Source organism: Artibeus jamaicensis, unplaced genomic scaffold (assembly GCF_021234435.1).
Source record: "Artibeus jamaicensis isolate MK-2021 breed Jamaican fruit bat unplaced genomic scaffold, CSHL_Jam_final contig_233, whole genome shotgun sequence".
Taxonomy (NCBI): Eukaryota; Metazoa; Chordata; class Mammalia; order Chiroptera; family Phyllostomidae; genus Artibeus; species Artibeus jamaicensis.
The window spans coordinates 50077054-50101127 of record NW_026521486.1 but is presented as its reverse complement, the minus strand read 5'-3'; the positions used below and the strand labels follow the sequence as shown (position 1 = coordinate 50101127).

At 46.7% G+C, this 24074-nt stretch overlaps 2 protein-coding genes and 1 long non-coding RNA gene across 10 annotated transcripts in view; 2 read left to right on the top strand and 1 right to left on the bottom strand.

The window, feature by feature from the left end:
• Positions 1–2192, top strand: part of GALNT6 (polypeptide N-acetylgalactosaminyltransferase 6) — a 30061-nt gene extending 27869 nt beyond the window's left edge. For all 7 annotated transcript variants that reach the window (XM_037137154.2, XM_037137147.2, XM_037137122.2 and 4 more), the window contains one exon: positions 531–2192. In XM_037137154.2, the coding sequence (XP_036993049.2) occupies positions 531–644 (114 nt within the window). In that variant the 3' untranslated portion in view covers positions 645–2192. The remainder of the gene's footprint in view (positions 1–530) is intronic.
• LOC119043266 (uncharacterized) overlaps positions 1–24074 on the bottom strand; it is a 38747-nt gene that overhangs the window by 10315 nt on the left and 4358 nt on the right. For both annotated transcript variants that reach the window (XR_008391026.1, XR_005081382.2), the window contains exon 2: positions 10564–10805. This is a non-coding gene — a long non-coding RNA (uncharacterized LOC119043266). The remainder of the gene's footprint in view (positions 1–10563; positions 10806–24074) is intronic.
• CELA1 (chymotrypsin like elastase 1) lies at positions 8684–23520 on the top strand. Its single transcript, XM_037137170.2, has 8 exons — positions 8684–8733; positions 9362–9444; positions 10590–10690; positions 11547–11672; positions 14413–14549; positions 15666–15811; positions 22474–22623; positions 23368–23520. The coding sequence occupies exons 1-8, from the start codon at positions 8694–8696 to the stop codon at positions 23383–23385; spliced, it is 801 nt and encodes a 266-aa protein (XP_036993065.2). The 5' UTR covers positions 8684–8693; the 3' UTR covers positions 23386–23520.

Below are 24074 nucleotides of genomic sequence, written 5' to 3'. Positions count from 1 at the left end.
TGCGACGGACCCAGACCCGTCAAGGCCCATAACTAATAAATGGCAGGCCTGAGATTCAAACCCGGAGAAGTCAGACTTGAAAGTGTAGATTCTTTCCATTACAGCACGCTGCCTTGGCATTTCTAATGTAGCTTCTACAGTGCTGAGCCCAAACTAGGCGCCCCCACCCCATGAATCTCTACACGCTCCTCTACCCGAAGCACCAGTGCTGGCTCAGGGGCAGAGGAGCCTAACCTTGGGGCTACAGGGAAGGGAGGAGTAGATAGGGGAGGAGGCGAAAGGGGAGGTAGGCAGCCGCGGCCGGGTCTTTAAGACCGGCATGGGGAGGAGGCAAGCCCTGAGAGCATTTTTCAGTCAGCTCGAGGTCCCTCCTCTATTCCAACCATTCAGGCTGAAGCTGGGGGTGGGCGGCGGGCACCAGACACAGCGGAAAGTCAGGAACGCATCCCGTCAGAGTTACTACAGGCATGATCTAGTAGCACCGTTACAGGGCCGAGGCCGGGCTGACTGTTTGCTGTGTCACCTTCTAGGGCCAGCTCGTCAGGAATTCAGGATCTGGTACCTGCCTGGCGGCCAAGGACAAAAAGCCCGTCATGGCCTCCTGCAATCCCAGCGACCCCCACCAGCACTGGCTCTTCATCTAGGCCGCAGATCACCCCCGGAGGGGGTTCCCACAAGCCTCTCAGGAAACAGGGTTTTGGGGACCCTGGTATTTGGGAACCCACTCCTCAGCTTCTCTGTAGGCCTTAAAGATGGAGCTCCAAACCTAACTTTGGACGTTGAGGCAGGACCTCCTACTCCTTGCAGCAACGTGGGGCCCGTGTTCTTTACGCTGACGGAAGCGACCGTGAGAGCACGTAACGCCTGGCCCGGAGCTTTCCTTCTGTCCTGGATACAGAGACTCCCCAAGCAGAGAGGGCTCCCGGGGCAGGGTCCCAGGCAGCAATGCCGAGTTCAAGACAGGACTCCTGCAGCCACACCCTGCATCCTGGTCACTCGCACACCCACAGAATCCGGTGACACGCTAACAGAGATGCCTCTGTTGGGGGCCTAAGAGCATCTCCTTTGCTTATCGTACCCCAAGTCTGTAGAGCCGTTTATGGAAAGTGCCCTGACAGGAATCCTTTGTCTTACTTCGTCTGACGATAACTCCGTGAGAAGGGCAGGACAGGAACCGGCATGCCCACCTTACGGATAAGGAAGCTGAGGCAGAGAGAGGGGTGAAGGAGGTTCTCTGTAGCCTCACAGCTGGTGGAGGGCTGCAGCCAAGACCGGGGCTTGAACACGGCGCCAGGGCGCCTTCCACCACAACACACGAACACTAAACACTAGCCACCAGCCTGCCCATTCTCTCTTCTCTCCCTTCCGGTCATGTCTGGCTGGCTGGTCTCCATAAAGCTTAGAACAGTGGAGCCGGGCAGCCAGGAGGGAGAGCGTAACGCTCATGGAGCCAGTGGTTCTCAGGTTTAAGTCCCTGAACCCTTTTTTTAACGCCCCATGTATAATGTGACAAAGGGGGGAGCAGCCCTGGGTGAAACTGAGGGTGGAGGAGAGCAGTGCCCGTCAGCCCCTGAACTTCTAAAGTTCTCTAAGACACTTTGAAAACTGTCATTTTAGCCCAGGCTTATCACTTTCCTATTATAAAACTGAGGGCAAATAAGTGAAGTAATTTGCCCAAGGCCACACAGCAAGGCACTGGCAGCCCTGGGGGAGGGCCCAGAGAAGGCCCACGAGAGCCTTGGGAAGTCTGAGGAATCAGGGACGTGTAAACTCACACGTGACTGCCTGACCGGCCTTGTCTGCTGTACTCACATGAAGTCCCCACGTGGACCACTCCTGACAATGCCTGTCAGCTCTTTTCCCAGCAAGTTGGACTCCACAAACCCAGACACAAGTCCTTCCAGGTCTTTCAGTAGCAGGCTGTCATCTCAGGCACAGCCACGTGAGGGCGCCATGGGACCACAGCTGCCTCTCCTTCCCAGCGGCTCATTACCGCAGGTCTCCTAAGCTCCCTGAAGAGCCCGGTAGAGGAAACACTTTGGAGCAGCCCACCCAAAGGGGGAAGGCAGGGCATAGCCTCTCCCAGGATGTGGCCTGGAGTGGGAAAGGGGGCTGGGGAAAGGTCTTCTCCTGAAAGAGAAGAGAGTTGGACATGAGATCCTCAAGGAAATAAAGGTTTAATGACACTGGCATTGGATTGTCCTTCACCCTTTATTGTTCCTTAGCAGATACTTTTGGAGAACCAACTGATTCAGGCTGCAAAGAACTACACGCATCTGAAAAGTTCCATCACAGCCACTGGCTCTTGTTCCCCAACATCCCCTGGCCCCCAGCTGAGCCTCCGTGTAGACGTGAGCAGTTGTAGAATGAGGCCCTTCCCCCTGGAGCTCACACTCCAGCTGGGGAGGCAGAGGTGCAAGCATGTCACAGAATTCAGAGATGTGCTGGCTGAGTCAGAACAATTCCTTCCCCTTCAGGGGATCAGGGAAGGCCTTCGAAGGTGGTGACATTTGACTTGAGCCCTCAAAGGATGAGTCCTCAGGTGGGAAGGGTTCAATAAGCAAAGACCTCAGACAAGAAACGATCTAGCATGAGAAGAGTCACGGAAGGACAAAGGCACAAGGGGATCTGGGGAGCCGAGAGGACGTCAGGGTGAGGGAGCAGAGGGGGTAGGAGCTGGAAGATCAAAACCACAGTGTGGCCTTCAGGGGCACCTGTGCCTTCATAAAATATATTTAAAATTATGTTTTATAATTGCATTGGTATAAAGATGACTATAATCCAGACTGGTGGATTCATCTTATTTCTTCTGATTTTAAAAGGAACTAAAACATTTTTGTGGGCCCCTGGAAGTGTCATGGGCCCTGGGCACTGTGCCCACTGTGCCCACTGTGCCTGCGGGGTAAGTCAGCCCCATACGACAGGGGCACGGGGCCCCGTCAAAAAGGCCTTGAATGTCACGCCAATAAGTCAGCTGAGCCATAAGGAGCCACCGTTCCCAACTCTAATCCTAGCCCTACTCTTGGTTGCATTAAACATCCAGTTGTTTGTCAGGCAGTATTTGCTATTTATCCCAGTATCTCTCACGCAGTCTATGACATCACCCGACAGCTCTCCAGCCCACTCTTACGATACATGCCCAACCAAGGTGCCCTGATGTGATTCCTCACCCCCGCCCCAAAGCAGCACAGCCTCTCTCAGGGGCAGTCAGTTCAGAGTAACTCACAGGAAGTGAGAGATGCAGCGGAAGAGAGAAAAGACCACACGACAGGCCTACGGAGCAGGCCCAGGCTTGGGGGCGAGGCAGGACTGGGGAAGGGAGGCAGTGAAGAGGAGGGAGAGAGCACTGACAGGTGGCGGGAAGGCTCGTGCACCCAGCCTCACGGCCTCTCTCTAGCCAGCGCGGGCCCTGCCCTGGCCTGACAGCTGCACTCTTCCTTACCATCCTCCCTTCTGACCGCTCAGCCGACCCGAAACCTTCAAACTTCGATGCCAGCCCTGCGCTGCTGTCCCCTGGCTCTAGAGGACTCTCACCTTTCTTAGCACTAAATGGGTGCTCCCCTGTGGGGATCTAGTCCCCACTGAGAAGTACTGGTGCCATTGCCAAAAATAGCTAACTGCCCCAGAATGTGTTATTTACTTATTTTTAATTACAAAGTAATTCTGTAGAGAATACAGAAAAATGTGAGTTTAAATAGGGAAATTTATCTTCATGATGCTGTCATACCTATTGATTAGTTCTCTAGATGTGATGACTTCACAGCTTAGTGTAACCACTCCCATGCTGTTCTTCAGCGAATCTACAAATACGCATGTACACAACACCACATTGTTTGCGACTTGATTTCTTTGCTAAAAGATTTTATTTGTTTACTTTTAGAGAGAGAGAGAAGGGGGGAGGAAGAGAGGAAAAGAAACACCAGTGTGAGAGACAAACACCAATTGGCTGCCTCTCGTACGCACCCGAGTTGGGAACCAAACCTGCAACCCAGGCGTGTGCCCTGGTCGGGAATCAAATTGGAGACCTTTTGCTTTATGGGATGTTGCCCAGCCAACTGTCCTTGATATTTAATATATCAAGGACATCTTTTCATGTCAGTTTATTTAAATCTAACTCATTCTTTGTAAAAGCTGCATAGTATTCCAAAACGTGGTTAAATCCAATTTCTTGCACCTTCCCTTATTGATGAACACTTAGATTTCCCCCAATTTTGCATCAAATTTTTGTGACAAACTATACTGTAGCCCACATTCTTGTACTTTATTTTTATGCTTGTGTTCATTTCAAAAGGATGCATTCCTAGAATTGCTTAGTCAGAAGAAATGCCGTCCCTTGAAAGTTAAGCCAGACTTCTGGTCAAGATGGTGGAGCAGGCAGATGCTGTGCTTGCCTCCTTCCATGGCCACGTAGATTATGACTAAATTATAGAGCAACCACCTGAATCACCTGGAGACTAGCTGAACAGGACTCCTGTAACTAAAAACACAGAGAAGAAGAATGTGCTAGGAGACTAACAGGAAGGGTGGAGATCTGGTCCTGCGCCCATATGTGGCCATTAAAACTGTCAGGGAAACCCCACTGTGGAGCCCCCCACTGAGGAGCAAGGGCTCCAGCGCCACCCCAGGCTCCCCAGCCCAGGTCGCCAGTGCTGGAAAGAGGAGTCCTCAGCACAGCTGGCGTGAAAATCAGCAGGGGCCAGGCCTGGGGACACACAGGGCAGCTACAGACCCAGGGGTCCTCTGAAAGGCAGGCTAGCACACGCAGAGTTCAAAACACTGGTTATAAGGATACTTGACGAACTTAGGTGAAGAACCAATTGTCTCGGTGAGAACTTCAACAAAGAGATAGTAAACCTAAAAAGGAGATAAAGCCCTGGCTGGTGTAGCTCAGCGGATTGAGCGTGGGCCTGGGAACCGAAAGATCGAGGTTCGATTCCCAGTCAGGGCACATGCCTGGGTTGTAGGCCAGTTCCCAGCAGGGGACACATGAGAGGCAACCATACATTGATGTTTCTCTCCCTCTCTCCTTCCCTTCCCCTCTAAAGATAAATGAATAAAATCTTTTAAAAAATGTATATCCTTTAAAAAAATTTTTTAAAAATAAAGTAAAAAGAGGATAAAAACCATATAAAAGAACCAGTCACAAATGAAGAATACAATAACTGAAATGAAGACTACATTAGATAGAATTAACATCAGATTGGATGACGCAGAGAATCAAACTGGCGATTTGGAAGGCAGTGTAGACAAAAACACCTACTCAGAACAGCAGACAGGAAAAAGGATAAGAAAGAAATAAGGCCCCTGACTGGTGTGGCTCAGTGGATTGAGCACTGGACTGCAAACTAAAGGGTCACTGGTTCAATTCCCACTCATGGCACATGCCTGAATTGAGGGCCAGGTCCCCAAAAGGAGGAGTGTGAGAGGCAACCACACACTGATGTTTCTTTCCCTCTCTTTCTCTTTCTTTTCCCCTCCCTCTAAAAATAAATAAGTAGAATTGTTAAAAATGAATGAATAGAACAGAAGTAATATTAAAAGATATCACTAAAAATACTTTTTTTACAAAAGAAAGAATTCTGACAAAAGCAGTGGATCAACCAACACTAAAGGGAGTACAAAGGTTAAAAGACAAAAGTTGGAAGATCACACATAACTGCAAACACACACAAAAGAAGTTAAAAAAACTGATGACAAAAATATAAACACGGAGGGCTTGAGTAAAAATGGCAGTGATTTTAGAATGTATTCAAACTTAAGTGACCATGATCTTAAAATATACTACCATAAACATAGCCTGGTGTATATATAAAAAGCACATGGCAACCACAAACAAAAAAATCTACAAGAGATTTGCAAGAAATAGAGACAAAGGAATCCAAACACAACACCACAGAAAGTCATCACTGTGTAAGAACGTAAGGAAGGAATAGAGGATTACAAAAACAAGCAGAAAACAACAAATAAAGTGGCAGTAAGTACATACCTATCGATAATTACTTTAAATGTAAATGGATTGCATGCTCCAATCAAAAGAAGAACGGACAAAGAAGTGGTACACAGATACAATGAAATACTGCCTGGCAATGATGAAAGGGAATGAGGTCTCGCCACTGTGCCAACACGGATGGGCCCAGAGGGAGCTGTGCCAAGTGAAGTAAGTCAGACTGTGGAAGACGACACCATATGATTTCACTTATATGTTTAATCTAAAACCAAAAGAAATTAACAAATTAAACAGAAATAAACTCATAGATACGGAGAACAAATGAACGGTTGCCAGACGGGACTGGGGTTGGGGGCTGGGTGGAAAAGCTGAAGGGATTAAGAAGCACAAATTGGCGTTTACAAAACAGTCACAGGATGTAAGTACAGCACAGGGAACACGGTCACTGATACCATAATGACTGTGTGTGGTGTCAGGCGGGTGCAAGGTTTATCTGGGGAATCACTTCTTTAAAAAACTCCTCACCCAAAGACCTGCTTGTTGATTTTAGAGAGAGGGGAAGGTAGAGAGAGGAGAGAGAAACACGGATGAGAGAGAAACATTGATCAGTCGCCTCTCCTACGCACCCACAACTCAGACACCGGCCCAGACCAGGAATTGAACTCGCACTGCGTCGGTTTACAGGACAATGCTCCAACCAACGGAGCCACACCAGCCAGGGCTGGGGGATCACTTCTAAAGTTATCTAAATGTCTAACTACTATGCTGTGCACCTGAAACTAATATAACATTGAATGTCGACTATAATTTAAAAAAAACATTTTTAAAATTTTAAACTTAAGCCAAAGCCACTATGCCTACCCCTAATAGTAAGAATGAAAAAGAGTGTGACCAGTGTGGGAGATGATGCAGAGCATGCAGATTAGGTACTGATTGTGAGGGTGTTAAATGCGGTCCTAAAAAGTTTGGTGTTTTAAGTTAATAAAAAGACTGGTCTGGACTTCTCTGGGCTAGGCCATGGGTACAGAGACGGACGTGATACTGGCCCTGTCCTTAAAGGTTCACTTTGGGGTATGCGATGTTAAGGGGTAACCTTCAGGTTACCCCCCACTGGGGAGGCCCTAACTTGCAGGGGTGTCCAGCCTGCAGCCTGTGGGCCACATGCAGCCGAGGAAGGCTGTGAATGAGGCCCAACACAAGATGGTAATTATACTTATCGAGAGATTTTTTTTTGTTATTACTTGTTGTGATGTATTTAATGTGTGACCCAAGACAACTCCTCTTCTTCCAGTGTGGCACAGAGATGCCAAAAGGCTGGACACCTCTGCTGAAAGCCTTCTCTTAAACTCCTCGCCCTGGGGCTCAAGCTGTCTCCTCACTCTCGAAGGGAAGGGGCGGGACGTGACAGGAGAATACAAAAGAGGCCCCGGTTCTCCAGCCCAGCTCGCCCTCCTCCCCAAGTTCTGCCTCCAGGTTACCAGAGCATCATGGTGCAATTCTCCTGAATAGCTCAAGGACCTGAAGAGGCGACCGTTTGTACAGAACTTCTAACAGCTTTTCCAGGCCTCCCCTGAACCTGCAGGCATGAGCACTTGAGTTCTGGAGTCCTAGGAACCTGGTGACTTTGCTGCTTCCCTCTAGGCTTCCGAGCTTCCTGGCTTCCCTCTGCCTAAATCGCCACTCCCCCCACAGTCCGCTGCTCCGGGACCTCCCGACCCAATCCACTGCCTACCTCCAGGCACAATGCAGTTCCCTCTTCCCTCTTCTACCGACTCTGATGAAGCCTTTCACCTCCTGCAGGATGTGCCCGCTCTTCACATCTGCTCCCCCTGCCCTCTACAGCCATAACCCTCGACTTATCTCCCTATTTCGAGAGCTCCCTCTTCCAACCCTCCCCACATTCTTCTCTGGGAGGTCTCTTTTTGGCTCTCCATCTTGTCTCCCCAAAGCTGTTTCTTAGTATCCTCTTCCACAAGTGTTCTCTCCACAGCACCTGCTTTGCTGCGGCCTCCCTGCATTTCCACCCGCATCTGCGTGTGGGCAGGCGAACATGCATGTCCCACCTCCCTCTTTGCACAGGGAGGTGTTGCTGCCTCTTCCTTCCCTTTGCCAACCACGCTCCCCTCCTGCAGTCTCCTTTGCCCCCACCTCCCAGTGCACAGGATGTCCCTGTGCTTGTAGCGCCACTGAAGACAGCGAGACAGGGACAGACTATGAGGGGAACACCCTCAGAGAAAAACCAGTCCTGATGCTCCATCTTATTTCTAGAAAAAAGTTTGTTGAAGCCCTGACTTGTGTGGCTCAGTTGATTTGCTTCATACTGCAAATCAAAAGGCTGCTGGTTTGATTCCCAGTCGGGGCACATGCTTGTGTTGCAGGGCAGGCCCCCAGTGGGGGGCACGTGAAAGGCAACCAATTGATGTTTCAACATCAAGTTTCCTTCTCTTTCTCCCTCACTTCCCCTCTCTCTAAAAATAAACAAACATTTTTTTTTAGTTTTTTAGATGCTTTAGTAAGCAGGTGATTAATTCAGCCCTGACCTTGTTCTGTCTTTGAACGGATAAATTAGTTTACCTGAAAAGAAATATTTTCATTTGTATTTCCATGTCACCTGTGATTTTCCCTGCCTTCCACCCACAGCCCTGCCAGCTGGTAGGAGGAAGGTCAGCAAAGCTGCTGATAAGAGGAATATAAAGAGGGCTTGGTTCATGGTAAGTGAGGGGCAGTGGTCTATTTCATAGGCAACATGCTGAGCTTTCTGGTCTTCGCCACTCTGGTCCTTTACGGTGAGTGGGTCCTGTGGCCAGAGTTCTAGGGAGGGGATTTGAGCCGGAAGGTCAGAAAGCTATCTCTAAGCCCAGGCCTGCTCTCCAGTGCAGGGTGGGTGGGACACTCTGACTGGGTCTAGCCAAAGTTTCACTCTCCTGGGGCCCGTGATAGGAAAGGTCGGGGCCACTCTGCATGCAGGCCCCGCATGAAGCAGAGAGGAGACTCTCCCAGGGGCCTGGGCCTTCCTACCCGTCCCCGCTGACAGGGAGAAGCCTCAGCAGGTGCCTGGCTGGGATGAGCACTGCTGTCCCTCCCCCTGGAAAATCCTGCCAAAGTGCTGTTTGGGGAGGAGAGTCAGGGAAAAGGGGGTCCTCCCAGGCCAAGGGATGGCCCTGAGCAAGGCTGAGACCACAAGAAGCCTGGTGATTTGAAGTAAATCCTTCACAGAATGCCAGGGTTCTGGGGATGCCCAGGGACAGAAGGCGGCACTCAGACTCCCTTGCTTTCGAAGGGGGCTCAGAGAGGGCCCCTCGTTTGCTCGGGAGGGACTGTGAATTTGCTGACAAAGCACCACCGCTCCCCTCTGCCCCGCCCTGGGCTGACCCCGTGCTTAGTCATCACTCACTCTTCTTCTGCCCCGCAAAGGACACAGCACCCAGGATTTTCTGGAAACCAATGCCCGGGTAGTTGGAGGGACTGAGGCCCGGAGGAATTCCTGGCCCTCTCAGGTGAGTGTTCCTTTGCACACCCAGACTTCCGACAAAGTAAGAGCTGCCCCAGACACCAAAACACAGCATGACATGCGTTTGCATATGTCCTTATCAACAGGAGGCTCTCCGACTGCCTGGGTTCTGGATTTTAAAGATGCGTGGGACCAGACTTAGCTGCTTTTTCTAAATGCAAAAAGCTTAAAGCAGGAAATTTAAACAGCAACCACACTCATTCTCTCAGGCACACCCCTGAACACACATGACACTGACGTTCCCTGTGATACCACGGGGCCACATTAACAAGACTGTGTGCCAGGCCTGCACTTCAGACCTTATGTGCCCACACACACACACACACACACACACACACAGTCACACACTTGCACCCGTCCATACAGTGTGTGTCACTTATTTAAGTTCACTATTGCCCCTAAGTAGGGCATGTTGCTTACCTGGCTGTTTTAAAGAGTTTCCAGTTTCATAATAGGATAGCTAAGCTCTGATTTATCCAATTCTAAATGTGCAAAACTGGCAAATTGAGAGGCATCCCTGCCATTAGAATTAAATTCCCTTTACGAAGTCTGAGCCCTGGCTGTCAGGAGCAGAGCCGCTGTGCGACGCGAGGCGCTGGCGGAAAAGACCCGGCGAACATGAACATTCAGGTGGCGTTTCTAAATACCCCTGACGCAGGGGGACGGGGCGCACCTTTGAAAGCACTGGAGGGGAAGCTCTGGGACCTAAGCTTGTGCGTCTTAGTTAATGAAGTAAGTCCATAGCTGCGTTTCCTCCCCAAGAGGAAATGGAAGTGCAAGGACCCGGGTTCTCGGCCCTTCGTGCAGCCTAGAGGAGGCGGGCCAAACGCCCTCTGTGTGCACGCCTTTACCTCCCCCCGCCACACACAGCAAATGTCACCAAACAGCGGAGTGTCTTTCCTGCTGCCGACCCCAGACCACCTACCACCCATTCCCACCAGCACTCCAAGTAGCCACTACCAACCAATTCAGAGCAACTGACAGGTAGAATGAAACCTATTTGCCATCTCTAGCCCAGAAAGCTAAAGAATGTTTTGAGAGATGGCAGGAATTTAAGGGGGTAGCATATGGTTTGGGACAAAGCCTTTTAGGAAATACCACTTACTCCTTCTTTCTTCCTTCCCCGTCTAGATTTCCCTCCAGTACCTGTCCAGAGGTAACTGGTACCACACCTGCGGAGGGACCCTCATCAGAAGGAACTGGGTGATGACAGCCGCTCACTGCGTGGACAGGTGAGAAAATGCAGACCAGCTTTTCTGAGGCCCCAGCGGGGAGGAGTCGAACCCTTCTGGAGGCATCTGTGTCTGTGACCACTCAGGGCAAGACCCCAGGGGGTTGTTTGGGGGCCTGTGGGAAGGGAGTAGAATATAGAGAAAAGTACACATTCTGGTATCAGGAAAGTCCAAATTCAAATCCCGTTCCACTCGCTTCCAGCTATGTGACCTTGGATGATCTATTTAGCTTCTCTGAGTCCTCCTTCTCTTATCTCTAAGGTGGGTAACAACACCTACTTTGTGGAGTTATAGTGCAGATTCAGTAAGTGAACTTTTAAGTGTCTAGTCGCTTGGAAGGAGTGATGGTTCTCATTTAAGCATGTATTGGAATCACCGGGAAGGGCAAGACTGCTGGGCCCCATCCACAGTTTCTGATTTGACAGGTCGAGGCTGAAGCCTGATCATCTGCATTGGGAACAATTTCCAGGTTATGCTGATGCTGCTGGTCCAGGGACCGTGCTTTAAGAATTACTGGTCTGGAAGTTTATACTTTCCTCAAAATCCCTCTGTGAGCCAAAAGCCATTATTTCATTTATGCTCACCACACCTCACTCAGGTTATTCAGTTTATGACATTTAATTTAATAAATTGGGAATATGAAGTTGATGGTAGTTTTTTGTCACTCCCACAAGTTAGTGAATTAGGAAATGAGGAAGCTTGTTACTTCCTCACCATCCTGGGCTTTCCACCCTCCCTCTGCCTGTGCCGGATAACACGGGTTCCTGTCCTAAGCCGGCTTCCCAACTTCTTGCTCAGAGGGGAAGAGAAGGCTTCAGCACCTTGGCTCACTCGGGGCTTCCCTCTCTCACTCCAGCCAAATGACCTTCCGTGTGGTGGTGGGAGACCACAACCTAAGCCAGAACGATGGTACCGAGCAGTATGTGAGTGTGCGGAAGATCGTGGTGCATCCATACTGGAACAGCAATGACGTGGCTGCCGGGTAAGGGCAGGGCTGAGCTGGCCTGGGCTGTGAGGTGGAGGGCTCGCTAGTTAGCGACAGGGCTTTGGTTTCCTTCGCATTCATCCAGAAGGACTTTGAGAATTTAGGTTTTGGAGCACCTGAGAATTTTTGAAGGTTTGGTATTTATTTGATTTAGCCTGGATGGCGTGAGTGGATCACCTGAAGCTCCTTCTCTGCAGAGTTTAATGTTTCCATTTTTATAGTTATTTATTATTCATTTTATGGAGTAGACTCCATCAGCAGAAGTAAATTTCTTTTTCTTTTAAGTTTTATTTATTTATTTATCTTTTAAAATATATTTTGATTATGCCATTACAGTTGTTGCATTTTCCCCCCTTCATTCCCCTCCACTCTGCACATCCCCTCCCCAAAATTCCCCCCTTTAGTTCATGTCCATGTGTCACAAGTTCTTTAGCTTCTACATTTCCCATACTATTCTTGCCCTCCCCCTATTTTCCACCTACCATCTATGCTACTTATTCTCTGTACCTTCTCCCCCCTTCTCCTCCTCCCATTCCCTTGTTGCTAAGCCTCCATGTGATCTGCATTTCTATGGTTCTGCTCCTGTTCTAGTTGTTTGCTTAGTTTGCTTTTGTTTTAGGTGTGGTTCTTAATAACTGAGTTTTCTGTCCTTTCACTGTTCATCTTTTTTATCTTCTTTTTCTTAGATAAGTCCCTTTAACATTTCATATAATAAGGGCTTGGTGATGATGAACTCCTTGAACTTGACCTTATATGAGAAGCACTTTATCTGACCTTCCATTCTAAATGAAAGCTTTGCTGGATAGAGCAATCTTGAATGTAGGTCTTTGGATTTCATGACTTGGAATACCTCTTTCCAGCCCCTTCTTGCCTGGAAGGTCTCTTTTGAGAAATCTGCTGACAGTCTGATGGGAACTCCTTTGTAGGTGACTATCCCCTTATCTCTTGCTGCTTCTAGAATTCTCTCCTTCATTTTAATCTTGGCTAATGTAATGATGATGTGCCTTGGTGTGTTCCTTCTTGGGTCCAGCTTCTTTGGGACTCTCTGAGCTTCCTGGATTTCCTGGAAATCTATTTCCTTTGCCAGATCGGGAAAATTCTCCTTTATTATTTGTTCAAATAAGTTTTCCACTTTTTGCTGTTCTTCCCCTTCTGGTACCCCTATAATTTGGATGTTGGAACGTTTAAAGATGTTCTGAAGGTTCCTAAGCCTCTCCTCATTATTTTGAGTTCTTGTTTCTTCATCCTTTTCTGTTTGGTCATTTTTCTCCTCTTTCTGGTCCACTCCCTTGATTTGAGTCCCAGTTTCCTTTCCATCACTATTGGTTTCCTGTGCATTACCCTTCATTTCAATTAGTTTAGCCTTCATATGTTCGTCTAATTTGTGACTAAAATCAACCAGTCCTGTGAGCATCCTGATCACCAGTGTTTTGAATTGTGCATCTGATAGCTTGGCTATTTCTTGGTCGCTTAGAGATATTGGCTCTGGGTCTTTGAGTTCTTGAGCCATAATGTTTTGGTCTGTTCACGCCTGTTGTGTACGAGGGGCAGAGCCTTAGGTGTTCACTAGGGCAGGTCTATCCAGTGACTGGGTTGTGACTGGGGGCGGGGTCAGAGAGGAAGCAATGGTGTTGTTCCATTCTGTCTCAGATTTTGGTCCCCTCTGCCACTTCCCACAAGCAAATTGGGCCCTTCTGGTGCTGGTTCCCAGGTGGGTGAGCTTGTGTACATTCTAGGACCCTGTAGGTCTTCCCAACGAACTCTCCTGTGAGGCTGGGAGCCTCTCCCAGCACCTTGACCCCCAAAAGTTTTCCCAATTTGTGCTTTTAGGCTTTATTTGTCCTTTCTGGGGCCCTGGATAGCACAGTCGGTCTCACTGACCGTTTTTAAACCTGCCTAGTTTATCTGCACACAAATGTGTATCTGCAGTCAGCCAGCCACCTTGTGACCCTTACTGGGTTTTCATCCCACGCCCACCCAGTCCGCTAACCACAGCCTCTTCCTGCCGGGACCCCTCTCTGCTGGCTGGCCGCCAACTTTGCCCCTCTTGCCAGTCTGGATGAATGGTTTGTTGTTGTCAGACTTCGGTACAGTTCAATTTTCTGTCTGTTTTGGTTGTGTTTTGTTTCTAAATCTTTGTTGTCCTTAAATTTGGTTGTGTGAGGAGGTACAGTATTTCCATCTATGCCTCCATCTTGGCCGGAAGTCAAAAGGAAACTTCTTAAAATGAAACTTACATAAGAAAACTCCTTCCAGACTGAGCCGCACACTTTTGGAAAAGAAGTAGTTGAAATGGTGGTCAATTCTGTAGAATGTGGGGGTTGGGGTAGGTTCAAGTCATTGGCATATTTCTGTGGAGCTTTCAGAACCGCACAGATTTTTACGTCTTTCCCAGAGAACCCTTCCCTGCTACCATCTTCACACCACCCTGCTCCTCCCCGATTCCCCACTTATAACTGGAAGGTGTAATAAGCTCTCCTCCCCAGAGTTGCAGAAATCAGAGCTGGACTACAGCACAAAGACCTCACCAATGTGTGCTACTGTTAAACATACAATGTCCTAACAATCCAAATGTGTAATGCATCGACTTTGAAATTTAGCAAGTCAGACCTTTTCTTCTTCAAAATCGTTAGTTCCCAACTTTATGGGGACACAAAGGCTCGGCGAGGGCCTGCCCCTGCACTGACCCAAAGGACGGCCCGACCCCTCGAGTGAGCAGTCTCCTCCCCTGCCACAGCTATGACATCGCCCTGCTGCGCCTGGCCAACAGTGTCACCCTCGACAGCTACGTGCAGCTGGGTGCGCTGCCGCAGGAAGGGGCCATCCTGGCCAACGACAGTCCCTGCTACATCACAGGCTGGGGATTGACCAGAAGTAAGTTACCTACCTGGACGCCACCCACAGGGTACAGTTGTCTGTGGTCCTAGGTATTCATAGCCAGAGACCAGAAAATAACAAACAAAATATAATACGTAAAACTTAGAGAGTAGTACCAGTCTTTCATTTTACACACGAGGAAACTGAGGCCCAAAGAAATTAAAGACCTTGTACGAGTACACATGACTCGTTAGCTGGGGCCCGAACCCAGGTATCCCGGCTCCCACTTTGGTGGGTGTTGCCCCATCATGCTACCCCCATAGGCAGTCCCGGGTCTTTGGGTTGGAGTAAATGACAGCGGCAGCTGTGGGGCTGGAGAAGTCAAGGCAGAGGAGGCCTCAGCCCCCTTATGGTCATTGAGGGGAGGGTGTTTCCTGTAAGGGAATATCGGTCAGATAACAGGCAAAGGTGGGAGAGACTGCGAGCAGAGATGGTTAAGAAGGGCAGAGACATGAGGCCTGACAGGAAAGTCTCTCGGCCACCAGGCAGCATTTGAGCTCGGGCAGGGAACACGGCCTCGCTGTGAGCAGCCGGTCTACTGGGAAAGTCTGGAGCTGAGAGACGTGCTTCTCATCCAGCTCTGCTCGCAGTTCACTTGATATCATTGCAATTCAATTTCATGGTCTTTAATATGAAAGGGTTGTAAGCATCCAAAGAAATAATTCACATGAAAAGGCTTTGCAAAGTTAAAGACCCAGATAAAGACAAGCTGCACCAAGTTCTTAAGAAATAGAAACAAAGATGCACAGTCCCGGTTCTGCTTCATGTGGTTAACAGTGTGAGGAAAAAGCAGGGCAGGCAGATATGGTATCAACAAATAATTCTAGTTACTTAACTAAGGTATCCATGAGTTTAAAAAAAAAAAAGCAGGAGTGGGACTGGTTGTTTAGAGCCAGGGAACAATAATCAAGGATGACTCCCTGAAGAAAGGGGCCTGTAGATTCCATATAAAGAAAGAAAAAAGGAGAATCTATGACATGCGATGAGCAGAGAGAAGGAGCTTGCCCTGAGTTCAGCATTCATTAGAGCTTGGGAAGGTTTGGGAGGATATGGGAAGGTTTCCCCTTGGACAGCATCTGGGGCTGATCTCCAATGCTGTGTGTCCTTGTTCAGCCAACGGGCAGCTGTCCCAGACCCTGCAGCAGGCATACCTGCCCTCCGTGGACTATGCCACCTGCTCCAGATCCTCCTACTGGGGCTCCACCGTGAAGAACACCATGGTGTGTGCCGGAGGAGATGGATCGCGCTCCGGATGCCAGGTGAACACTTGTAGGAGGCGTCACAAGTCCTGCCCCAGGCCCCTCCCCTCTCTGCCTACCACTCCCACCTTTTCCTCACCCCTGTTCCACCCCTACTCATACCCCATATGCAGACTCAACTTTCTAGTCCAGTTTCTGAATGAGAATGATTCTGTGCTAGTAATTCTATGCTCACAGGATCTCAAAGTTGAAAGGAACTTTAAAATGCATCTTGACTAGTACCCCCGCCTCAGAAACTTGTGTGGGTATATACGTATGTTCTTCAGAATCTGTCTGTGACCTACATTTTTTATGGAGGCAGTGGGGCTGGGCCTGGAGTAGTGCTTGTTGTTGTGTACAAGGTAGCTCCCCTCCCTCCAATCCCAATTATCCTGGTAGTTCCTCTACTGCCGCCTTTTTACCCCACTAGTATTTACAGCCATACATATGGGTGACTATAGTAGGGGAAAGTGCACAAAACGGTTTTATAGTAGTTTATATATATAATAAATAGAATCTTATTTATTTATATAACAAATAGGTCAATCAGCAATACACCAGCTTACAGATTTCTTAATGCAATTTGGCAAATGTTCTTGATTATCTACTGAATAAAATGTGCACTGTGCTAAGCACTAGGGATACAAAGATAAATCAAACTCAGTGGAAGAATGGGAAGAGCAGACATATGGTAGAGCACCGTAATACAATATGGTTAATTTTTAAAAATTTTTTTAACTGCTGTTCAAGAACAGTTGTCTCCATTTCCCCCTGCCACTCCCCCCACCCCGGCCATCCCTACTTCCCACCCTTGATCCTACCCCCTTTGGTTTTGTCCATGTGTCCTTTATACATGTTATTTGACAACCCTTCTCCCTTTTTCCCCCATTATCCCCTCCCACTTCCCCTCTGGTTACTGTCAGTTTGTTCTTAATTCCAGTGTCTCTGGTTATATTTTGCTTGCTTGTTTGATGAGTTGATTGGGTTCTACTTATAGGTGAGATCATATGGTATTTGACAATATGGTCGAATGTTACAATAAAGATATGCATCAGGTGATATGGACGTACAAAAAATAGGTACTTGCCTCTATCTGTTGGGGTCAGAAAAGACTTGCCTTCCCTGAGGAAGTGGAGTCTGTAGAATCCTGCAGGTTAAACAGGAGACAGAGGGAAGGACATTCAGAGAGAGGGGACAGTGTGAAGAAAGGCATGGCCCAAGAACCTAGTAAGGAACACGGAGACTCGTAAGGCGTTCCCTACAACTTGCTGTAGCAGAGATCGAAGCCCACAGCTTCCAAATCTAACCTGTTGCCTGTTTTTGTTTGACCCATGAGCTAAGAATGGTTTTTACATTTTTAAATGATTGGGGGGGGAATAAAATAATAATATGTCATGACAGATGAAAAATATAAAATTTCAGTGTTCATGGAAAATATTTCATTGGAACACAGCCATAGTTGTTTGTTATGTGTTATTTATGGCTGCTCTCGCAATTGAGTAAGTTGCTACAGAGACTTGAATGGCCTGCAAAGCCTAAAGTATTTACTAATTGGCTTAGTACAGAATGTTTGCTGACCCTTTGGGCTAGAACGTAAACTACTGCCATACTAGGAAATGTCAGTAGATGACGCTGGGGACAATAGGAGCCACAAGCTTTAAGGCTTCAAAGGTCATGCTGAGGACATGAACTTTATCACTCAGATACTAGGAAATGATTGAAGAGCTTTAGATAGGAGAACAGCATGATCAGATTTGTCTTTTAGAAGCACTCTCTGATGACAAGATAATCATGAAGAGGACAAGATTAGCAAGGAAACCGATTAGGAGACTATTGTAATTGTCCAGGTGAGAAATGTGAGGGCCTGAATCGGGCCGTGGAGAAGAAAGGAGGAGGATATGGGACAAATTACAGGCTTTGGCTTCAGTGATTTGGGAAAGGGTTCTGCTCCCTCAAATGAGACAGTATTTGCCCTGACCAGTGTCGCTCAGTTGGTTGGATGTTGCCCCTCAAAGTGAAAGGTCGCTGATTCTATTCCTGGTCAGTGCACATGCCTAGGTTGCAGGTTTGGTCCCCTGTGGGAGTGCATAGGTGAGGCAACTGATTTGATGTCTTTCTCCCTCCCTTCCCTTCTCTCTAAAAATAAATAAAACCTTTTTAAAAATGAGACAAGATTGATAGGATTTTGGAGGAAAGGTGATGAGTTCGGTTCTGGATAAGTTGAGTCTGAGACCCCTGTGGGGTATTCAGGTATAGTTAATTAGATATAATTAGATGTGAAGACAGTGGAACCTTGGAGGGGAGAGCTGGGCTACAGATACCCTTAGTACCCAATGAGATCCCCTTTGGTCCCCAACACATGGGGAAACTTCTAGAGAAGGAAAGTCAACAAGTGAGTCAAAAGAACTGTGATGAGTGTTTCAGGGACATAGGTGGAAGACGAAAAAAAAAGACCCCATAAAGATCTAAGAGGGATTAGAGGCAAGAGAAAAATAGGGTTTTATAAAACCTCAGAAAGTACGGATACATCACACACGCCAGCCAGGAGCTACAGCGGATAACCGAATGTGACTACTTGGCTGCGGGTGAATCAGCGGCACTGTGGCAAGAACAGTTCCAGTGGGGCGGTGATGGCAGAGGCTAGAGGGTAAGGAAGCACTGGCAACAAAAACCGTAGCAGGGAAATGTGGATCACTCTTCCAAGCATCTTGGGTGAAAGAGAGGAATGAAAAAGTCTGGTAGCTTTGAGAAGAATGACAAGTCAGGAGGGGGTAGATGTTTTAAGAGGAGAGAATTTTGAGTGTGTTTAATAGGCAGAAAGGAAAACAAGGGATGGCACAAGATCCTGGAGGTGACAAAAAAGAGGGAACTGAGAGGACAGGTGGAGCTTGTTTTGCACGGGGAAAGGGATGCCCGAGGTGCATGAATGTGAAAGAGTGTGCACGCTGGGTGGGTGAAAGCTGGCAGATGTTCTGCATTATTGCTTCTATTTACTCATGAGCTAGGAATCAGACCGGATGCTGAAAATGAAGAGGAAAGGGCTGTGTGGGTCTGGATTAATTAAAGTGAATGGGAGAAGCATTGGCTTCCAAAATATTACTGAGGTTAGAGATCACATAATAGCCATTCATTTTATTCAAAGACCCAGTTGTAGAGAATGGGTTCATCCAGAACTAAGTTTTCCTGCATTACTGAGGTCATTACTGAGCAAAAGAACAGGCTTGCCAATCAAACGCAAGGTCCAAGCTAGGTAGAAGAGGAAGAGAAGCCAGCAGGAAGCTTACCAGCCTGCAGGCTACAATAGCAGAAGCAAAAGATTAAATACAGGTTTTTTGTGAGTACTAAGCACTATGGAAGTTGACCAAATCATCCCAGTTTTCCCAGAACTCCCCCAGTGTTAAAACCTAAGTGTCCTGTATCATAGGAACCCAATATACAAGGAGGGGCCAAAAAAGGAACCGAGACCTAAGGCACAGGTGGCAAACACAAGGCCATAGGCTGAATCCAGCCCTCCACCTTGTTTTATCTGGCCAGCACCTTGTTTCTACCTGGAGGCAGCAGTGCTGAGCTCTGGCTTACCTGTTGAGGAGTAGTTACACTTATACAGTCCTAAAATTACATTCGGCTCTTTGAAGGCAACGGTGAGGCTGTGGCCCCGAGTGAAAGTGAGTTTGGCACCCCTGATCTAAGGAGACCTCTTCCAAGTCCCCACCAGCCAAATTAATTCATAACTTCTTAAGGCTTCAAACTTTTTGAGTTAATTCACTTCCCTCTGCTCTCTTTCAGGGTCTTTTTTTTTTAATAATAGAATTATTTCTTTAGTCTCCTTTATTGTCCCTTGTATTTTATATTACCGTATTTTTTGTCTTTCACGACACTGACATTTTTGAAAAGTCCAGTTGTCCATAACCAGTTTCAAAGAAAGGTAGCCAAGGGGTTCATTCCACCTTAGGGCTTAGAAGTTAAAATGAAATTTAGATTAAGACGTTATCTTTATCCGCTTCAGTCTTGTGACCTTTAGCCTAAACCCAGTTATTATCTTCTGCTGCTTCGGGGGCCAACAATCACCAAGATGAGAAACTAAAGCCAGGTCAGTTCTGGAGGCTGGGTGTCCAATCAGGTGTCCAATCAAAGTGTCCACAGGCTTGGTTTTCTTCTCAGGCCTTTCTCCTGGACTTTTGGATGGGGACCTTCTTGCTGTGTCTTCTCGTGACCTTTTTTCTGTGTATGCTGCTGGTCTCTGTGTGCTCGGATTTCTTCTTCTCTTCCAGGATCTTGAACTCGGAAAATCTAGAGTTGTCTTCTGGCTGCCCCTCAAAATTGACAATTCTCTGAGACAGTTGTGTCTCTGAGTGCCTTCCCACTAGAGCTTTCCAAAGAGTGTGTTCCTTTAGGTTTTCAGACTTCTGTGTCCCGGGCCCTTCCCTGAGAGTGAACTCATTGAACTCCACTTACCTCAACCCACATGCCCCACTGAGCTCTTGTCCATCTCCTTCTCCTGTCCTGAAACCCTCAGCCTTACCCTCCATCTCTCTAGAGTCTCTGTTTCTTTTCAGGTTAATTGGCATAAGAGTGTAGCATTACATAAAATCAGTTACCCTCCTGTCCTCTGGCCCAGAAATACTCTCAAATCCCGATTAGAATTTGAGTAGAACAGGTTTAAGCGTTTTTGTTCATTATGAGTACAATAGTCTAAAGCAAACATCTTCTTTGGCTAAGCAATAGTTCAGGTGGGGTACAGCTAGCCCCTTTTAAAAATAAATCACTAATTTGAACTTTTCGTCTCTTTCCCTAGTTCTTTTTTTTTTAAGTTTTAATTTTTCATTGAAGCTATAGGTATTAAATTGCTCAAGGTGGCAAATAAAACTATGAGACTTAATAAGGGAAAAGATTCCTTTGGCCCCTTGAATTCTTGTTCCCCAGAAGAGACAACTTTCAACTCTTTTCAGCTGACCTTGGTTTCTATGCCATATCTCTCTGAAAATATATATGGTCATGTTGCTACTTAAATTTTCAGTTCAGGCATTATGAGAAATGCAATTTCTCTTCCTTTTACACATATATACTTCCCCTAAGCATGAACTCTTCCCATCACCACCTCGACCTCCAAAAATAATTTGTATTAGAATAACATTTAATGTTTTTTATAGGAAATGCTATTCACAACCAAACCATGTATTCTAGGATTACTTTTCATTTCTTGCATAGTTTTGTTTTCTCTACAAAATAACTGTCTTTATTATTTGCATAATATATACTCAACTTATTGCTGATTCAACCCCACACTCTCCACTGATTAGTAAGTGACCAATTTTATCTTCTCTTGTCCCTAGTGTTCTGTCTTGGTAAGGGTCTGTTTGCATTGGTCATGAGGGACACTTCCTAGGTTTCTTTCATTCTGGAAACTCTAGAGCTTTGTTTCCAAAAATGTCTATTTGTTGATGATTTCCTCCCCTCCATTTTTCTTTTCTCTTTCCAGAATTTGTTATTTACACATTTGCCTCCTAAACTGGTTCTCTTATTTTCTCTATATTTTGTTTGTTTGTTCTACTTTATCTTCTAACACTTTCAATATTTCATTCCCACTATCATATTCATAATTTCCAAAGGCTGTTTTTGTTTTCTAAATGTTTTGTTTAATAGCATGCTGTTTTTATATCATGGATGCAATATTTAAAAGTTTTATTTCTTGTTTTCTTCTCCCTGCATAATCTTTGTTGCCTCTGTTTTTTGTTTATTTCTTTGTCTCTTTCTTTTATTTTTGTACAACAGACTTTCTTCAAATGTTTTGTAATCCTTGACCACCTGCTCCTATTTCAGAGTGGGGTAGTTAAAGCCGACAGGCAGCTCTGAACCTCAGGTGGAGTTCAGCTGCAGGGAACTGCTTTGTCAAGTGATCTGGCCAGGCCGTTTCATTGGGGGATTTCCAACGTCAGTGTCTTTAGATCTTTCCTCTTCTTCTGGCCAGATTGTCCCAAGAAATATCTTCCAACTTTATATCCAACTTTATTCCAACTTTATATAGGGGAGTTATAGAACTGGCATTCTGGGGACTGAGTAAGAAGAATAATGCAAGGTTATATTCTATAAACCCAGATTCCTCTGATTCTAAGCTTGAGTATGTAACCACTACCAAGTACATCATTTTCTCTACTCTTCACCCAGTTAACATGTGTTGACTCCCTCCCCTGTGTGTACAGGCTAAGTCTAATCAGACCCATTGGTCTCAAGGTATGGGATAAAAAATCATCAGAACGCCCTACTTCTCCCTTCCCAGGTTCAATTTAAGTCAGTAAAAGCTATTAAGCTGCAGATGTTCAAAGTTCTATGTTAGCATTGTGGAAAGGAGAAATATCAGCAAGACATAGCTTTTGTCTCACACTCTCAAGCTCTTAGATATGTGTGGGAGGTAGAAACAAATTGTGAAACCAAAATACAAAGTTCTGCATGTTCTGCATGACATAAATAATGCAAAAGAAAGGAAGAAGTACTGTGGTTGTTCAGAAAGGAAGAAGAGATTCATCTTGATTGTGGGGATGTGAAGCAAGTGGTGATTTGAACTGGAGTTTTAAAACTGTTAAGGTTTTTACAAACAGAGATGGGGTGGGCAGGGCATAAGCAAAAGTAAAGGCCAAAAGATCAAAATACCTGGGATTTTAGGACTCTGCTTTTATTCCCTGCAGGGTGATTCTGGGGGCCCCCTCCACTGCTTGGTGAACGGCCAGTATGTTGTCCATGGGGTGACCAGCTTTGTGTCCAGCCAGGGCTGTAATGTTGCCAGGAAGCCCACAGTCTTCACCCGGGTCTCTGCTTACATCTCTTGGATAAAAAATGTGAGTCTTCTCAAATAATGGTCGAAATAGGGCCACCTGGAGGCCTATACACTAGCTGGATTGGGGAGCAAAAGTTGGGCAGGGAAAGCCAACATTTTCCTCATCGCATTCATGTTTTACTCCTTTCCCTTCCCTCTGTAATGCACTTCCCCTCAATAATGCTGGTGTCCTGAGTTCCCCTTCACGCAGCCACTAAGCAGGCCTCACCACGTTGTTTACTACATAGGGTAAGATAGTGGTAACAACACATCCGAACCAGGCGTATGTCACTGCTGTCCTAAATTAAAGCCAAAGGAAAAACGGTTTCAGAAGGCCTGCATGGTCCTGGGCAAGGGAAGAGGCACTAACATTCTCTCCCATTATGAGAATTTGCTCTACCCTTTGGAAAGAGGTTTTACTACTTTAAACAACATTCGAGAGTTAGGTGAGACTCTACCTGCACTGACGTCGTGGGAGAGCCTCATAGCCATCCCACCTGTGCCCTCCAGCTTTTGACACATTCTGGAGTCTTGTGACATGAACACTGACTCACAACCATTTCAAAGTCTGTCCTTGCCTCTAAGTCCTGCGTATATGCCTATAACATTGAGTTGCCCTGACACAGACGAAACCTACTTCCTGCCCCGCAACCTCTTAACTCCCATAAACCCAGTACAAGGCCATTCTCAGCTGGGAACCCTGGAGCAAAAAGAAAGGAGGTGGGCAGAAGTAACTGACTGTGGGTATACATGGCTTTTCCTTCAGGTCATTGCCAGCAACTGAACATCTTTCTGAGTACAAAAGACATCCCAAGATGATTCTTCAATTCACAGCAGAACTTGAGGTCATCAAGGAAAAAACATTCCAGGAGACTATTGAGCCAGATATGGAAAAGCAAGTAAAACTGCATATACATTATCAGCTTGTGTCTTTTTATTTGCGAGTAAGCTCTTTAGAAGAAATGCAGTTAGACGACCCAAGCTGGATTGCACATTTCTGGGCTGATTCTTCCATTTGCTGCCACCTCTGCCAGTTCACAAACTAAGCCAAGTGGGAATGGGTTTACATGATCTTTTTTGAATTACCTTGTATTTTAGGATCTACCTATCCATTAATCTGCTCATCTGCCCTCCTTCTATGCTTATTTGCTATATTTAAAGGCTTGGAGTACTTTTAAATGCTCCTGAGTTACACAATGTGCTCTGATCTCCCAGCCACGCTATGTGGCTCCTCCTTTTTGTTTCCTCCTTCAGTGCCTAGAACCAGTGTTCACTCCAAGGTTCTGGATGAGGGCAACTTCTTGGTAGGATACACTAGAGATAGGAATACAGGATTAGGTGGGAAGTCAGATGCCAGCAAAGAAAGTGGCAAATAAAAAAGGAGACTAGGAAGGAAAGATTAAAAAAGGATAAAAGAAGACATTGAATGAAGAAAAGAAAGAATTAAGGGGAAGGGGCAGAACAAAAAGGGAG

What these genes read in the sequence shown, in the direction of transcription:
- CELA1 (XM_037137170.2), top strand. Translation starts at nt 8,694, where the DNA reads ATGCTGAGCTTTCTGGTCTTCGCCACTCTGGTCCTTTACG. An exon ending in GGAATTCCTGGCCCTCTCAG is followed by an intron (nt 9,445 to 10,589) that starts GTGAGTGTTCCT and finishes TTCCCCGTCTAG; the next exon opens with ATTTCCCTCCAGTACCTGTC. An exon ending in GCCGCTCACTGCGTGGACAG is followed by an intron (nt 10,691 to 11,546) that starts GTGAGAAAATGC and finishes CTCTCACTCCAG; the next exon opens with CCAAATGACCTTCCGTGTGG.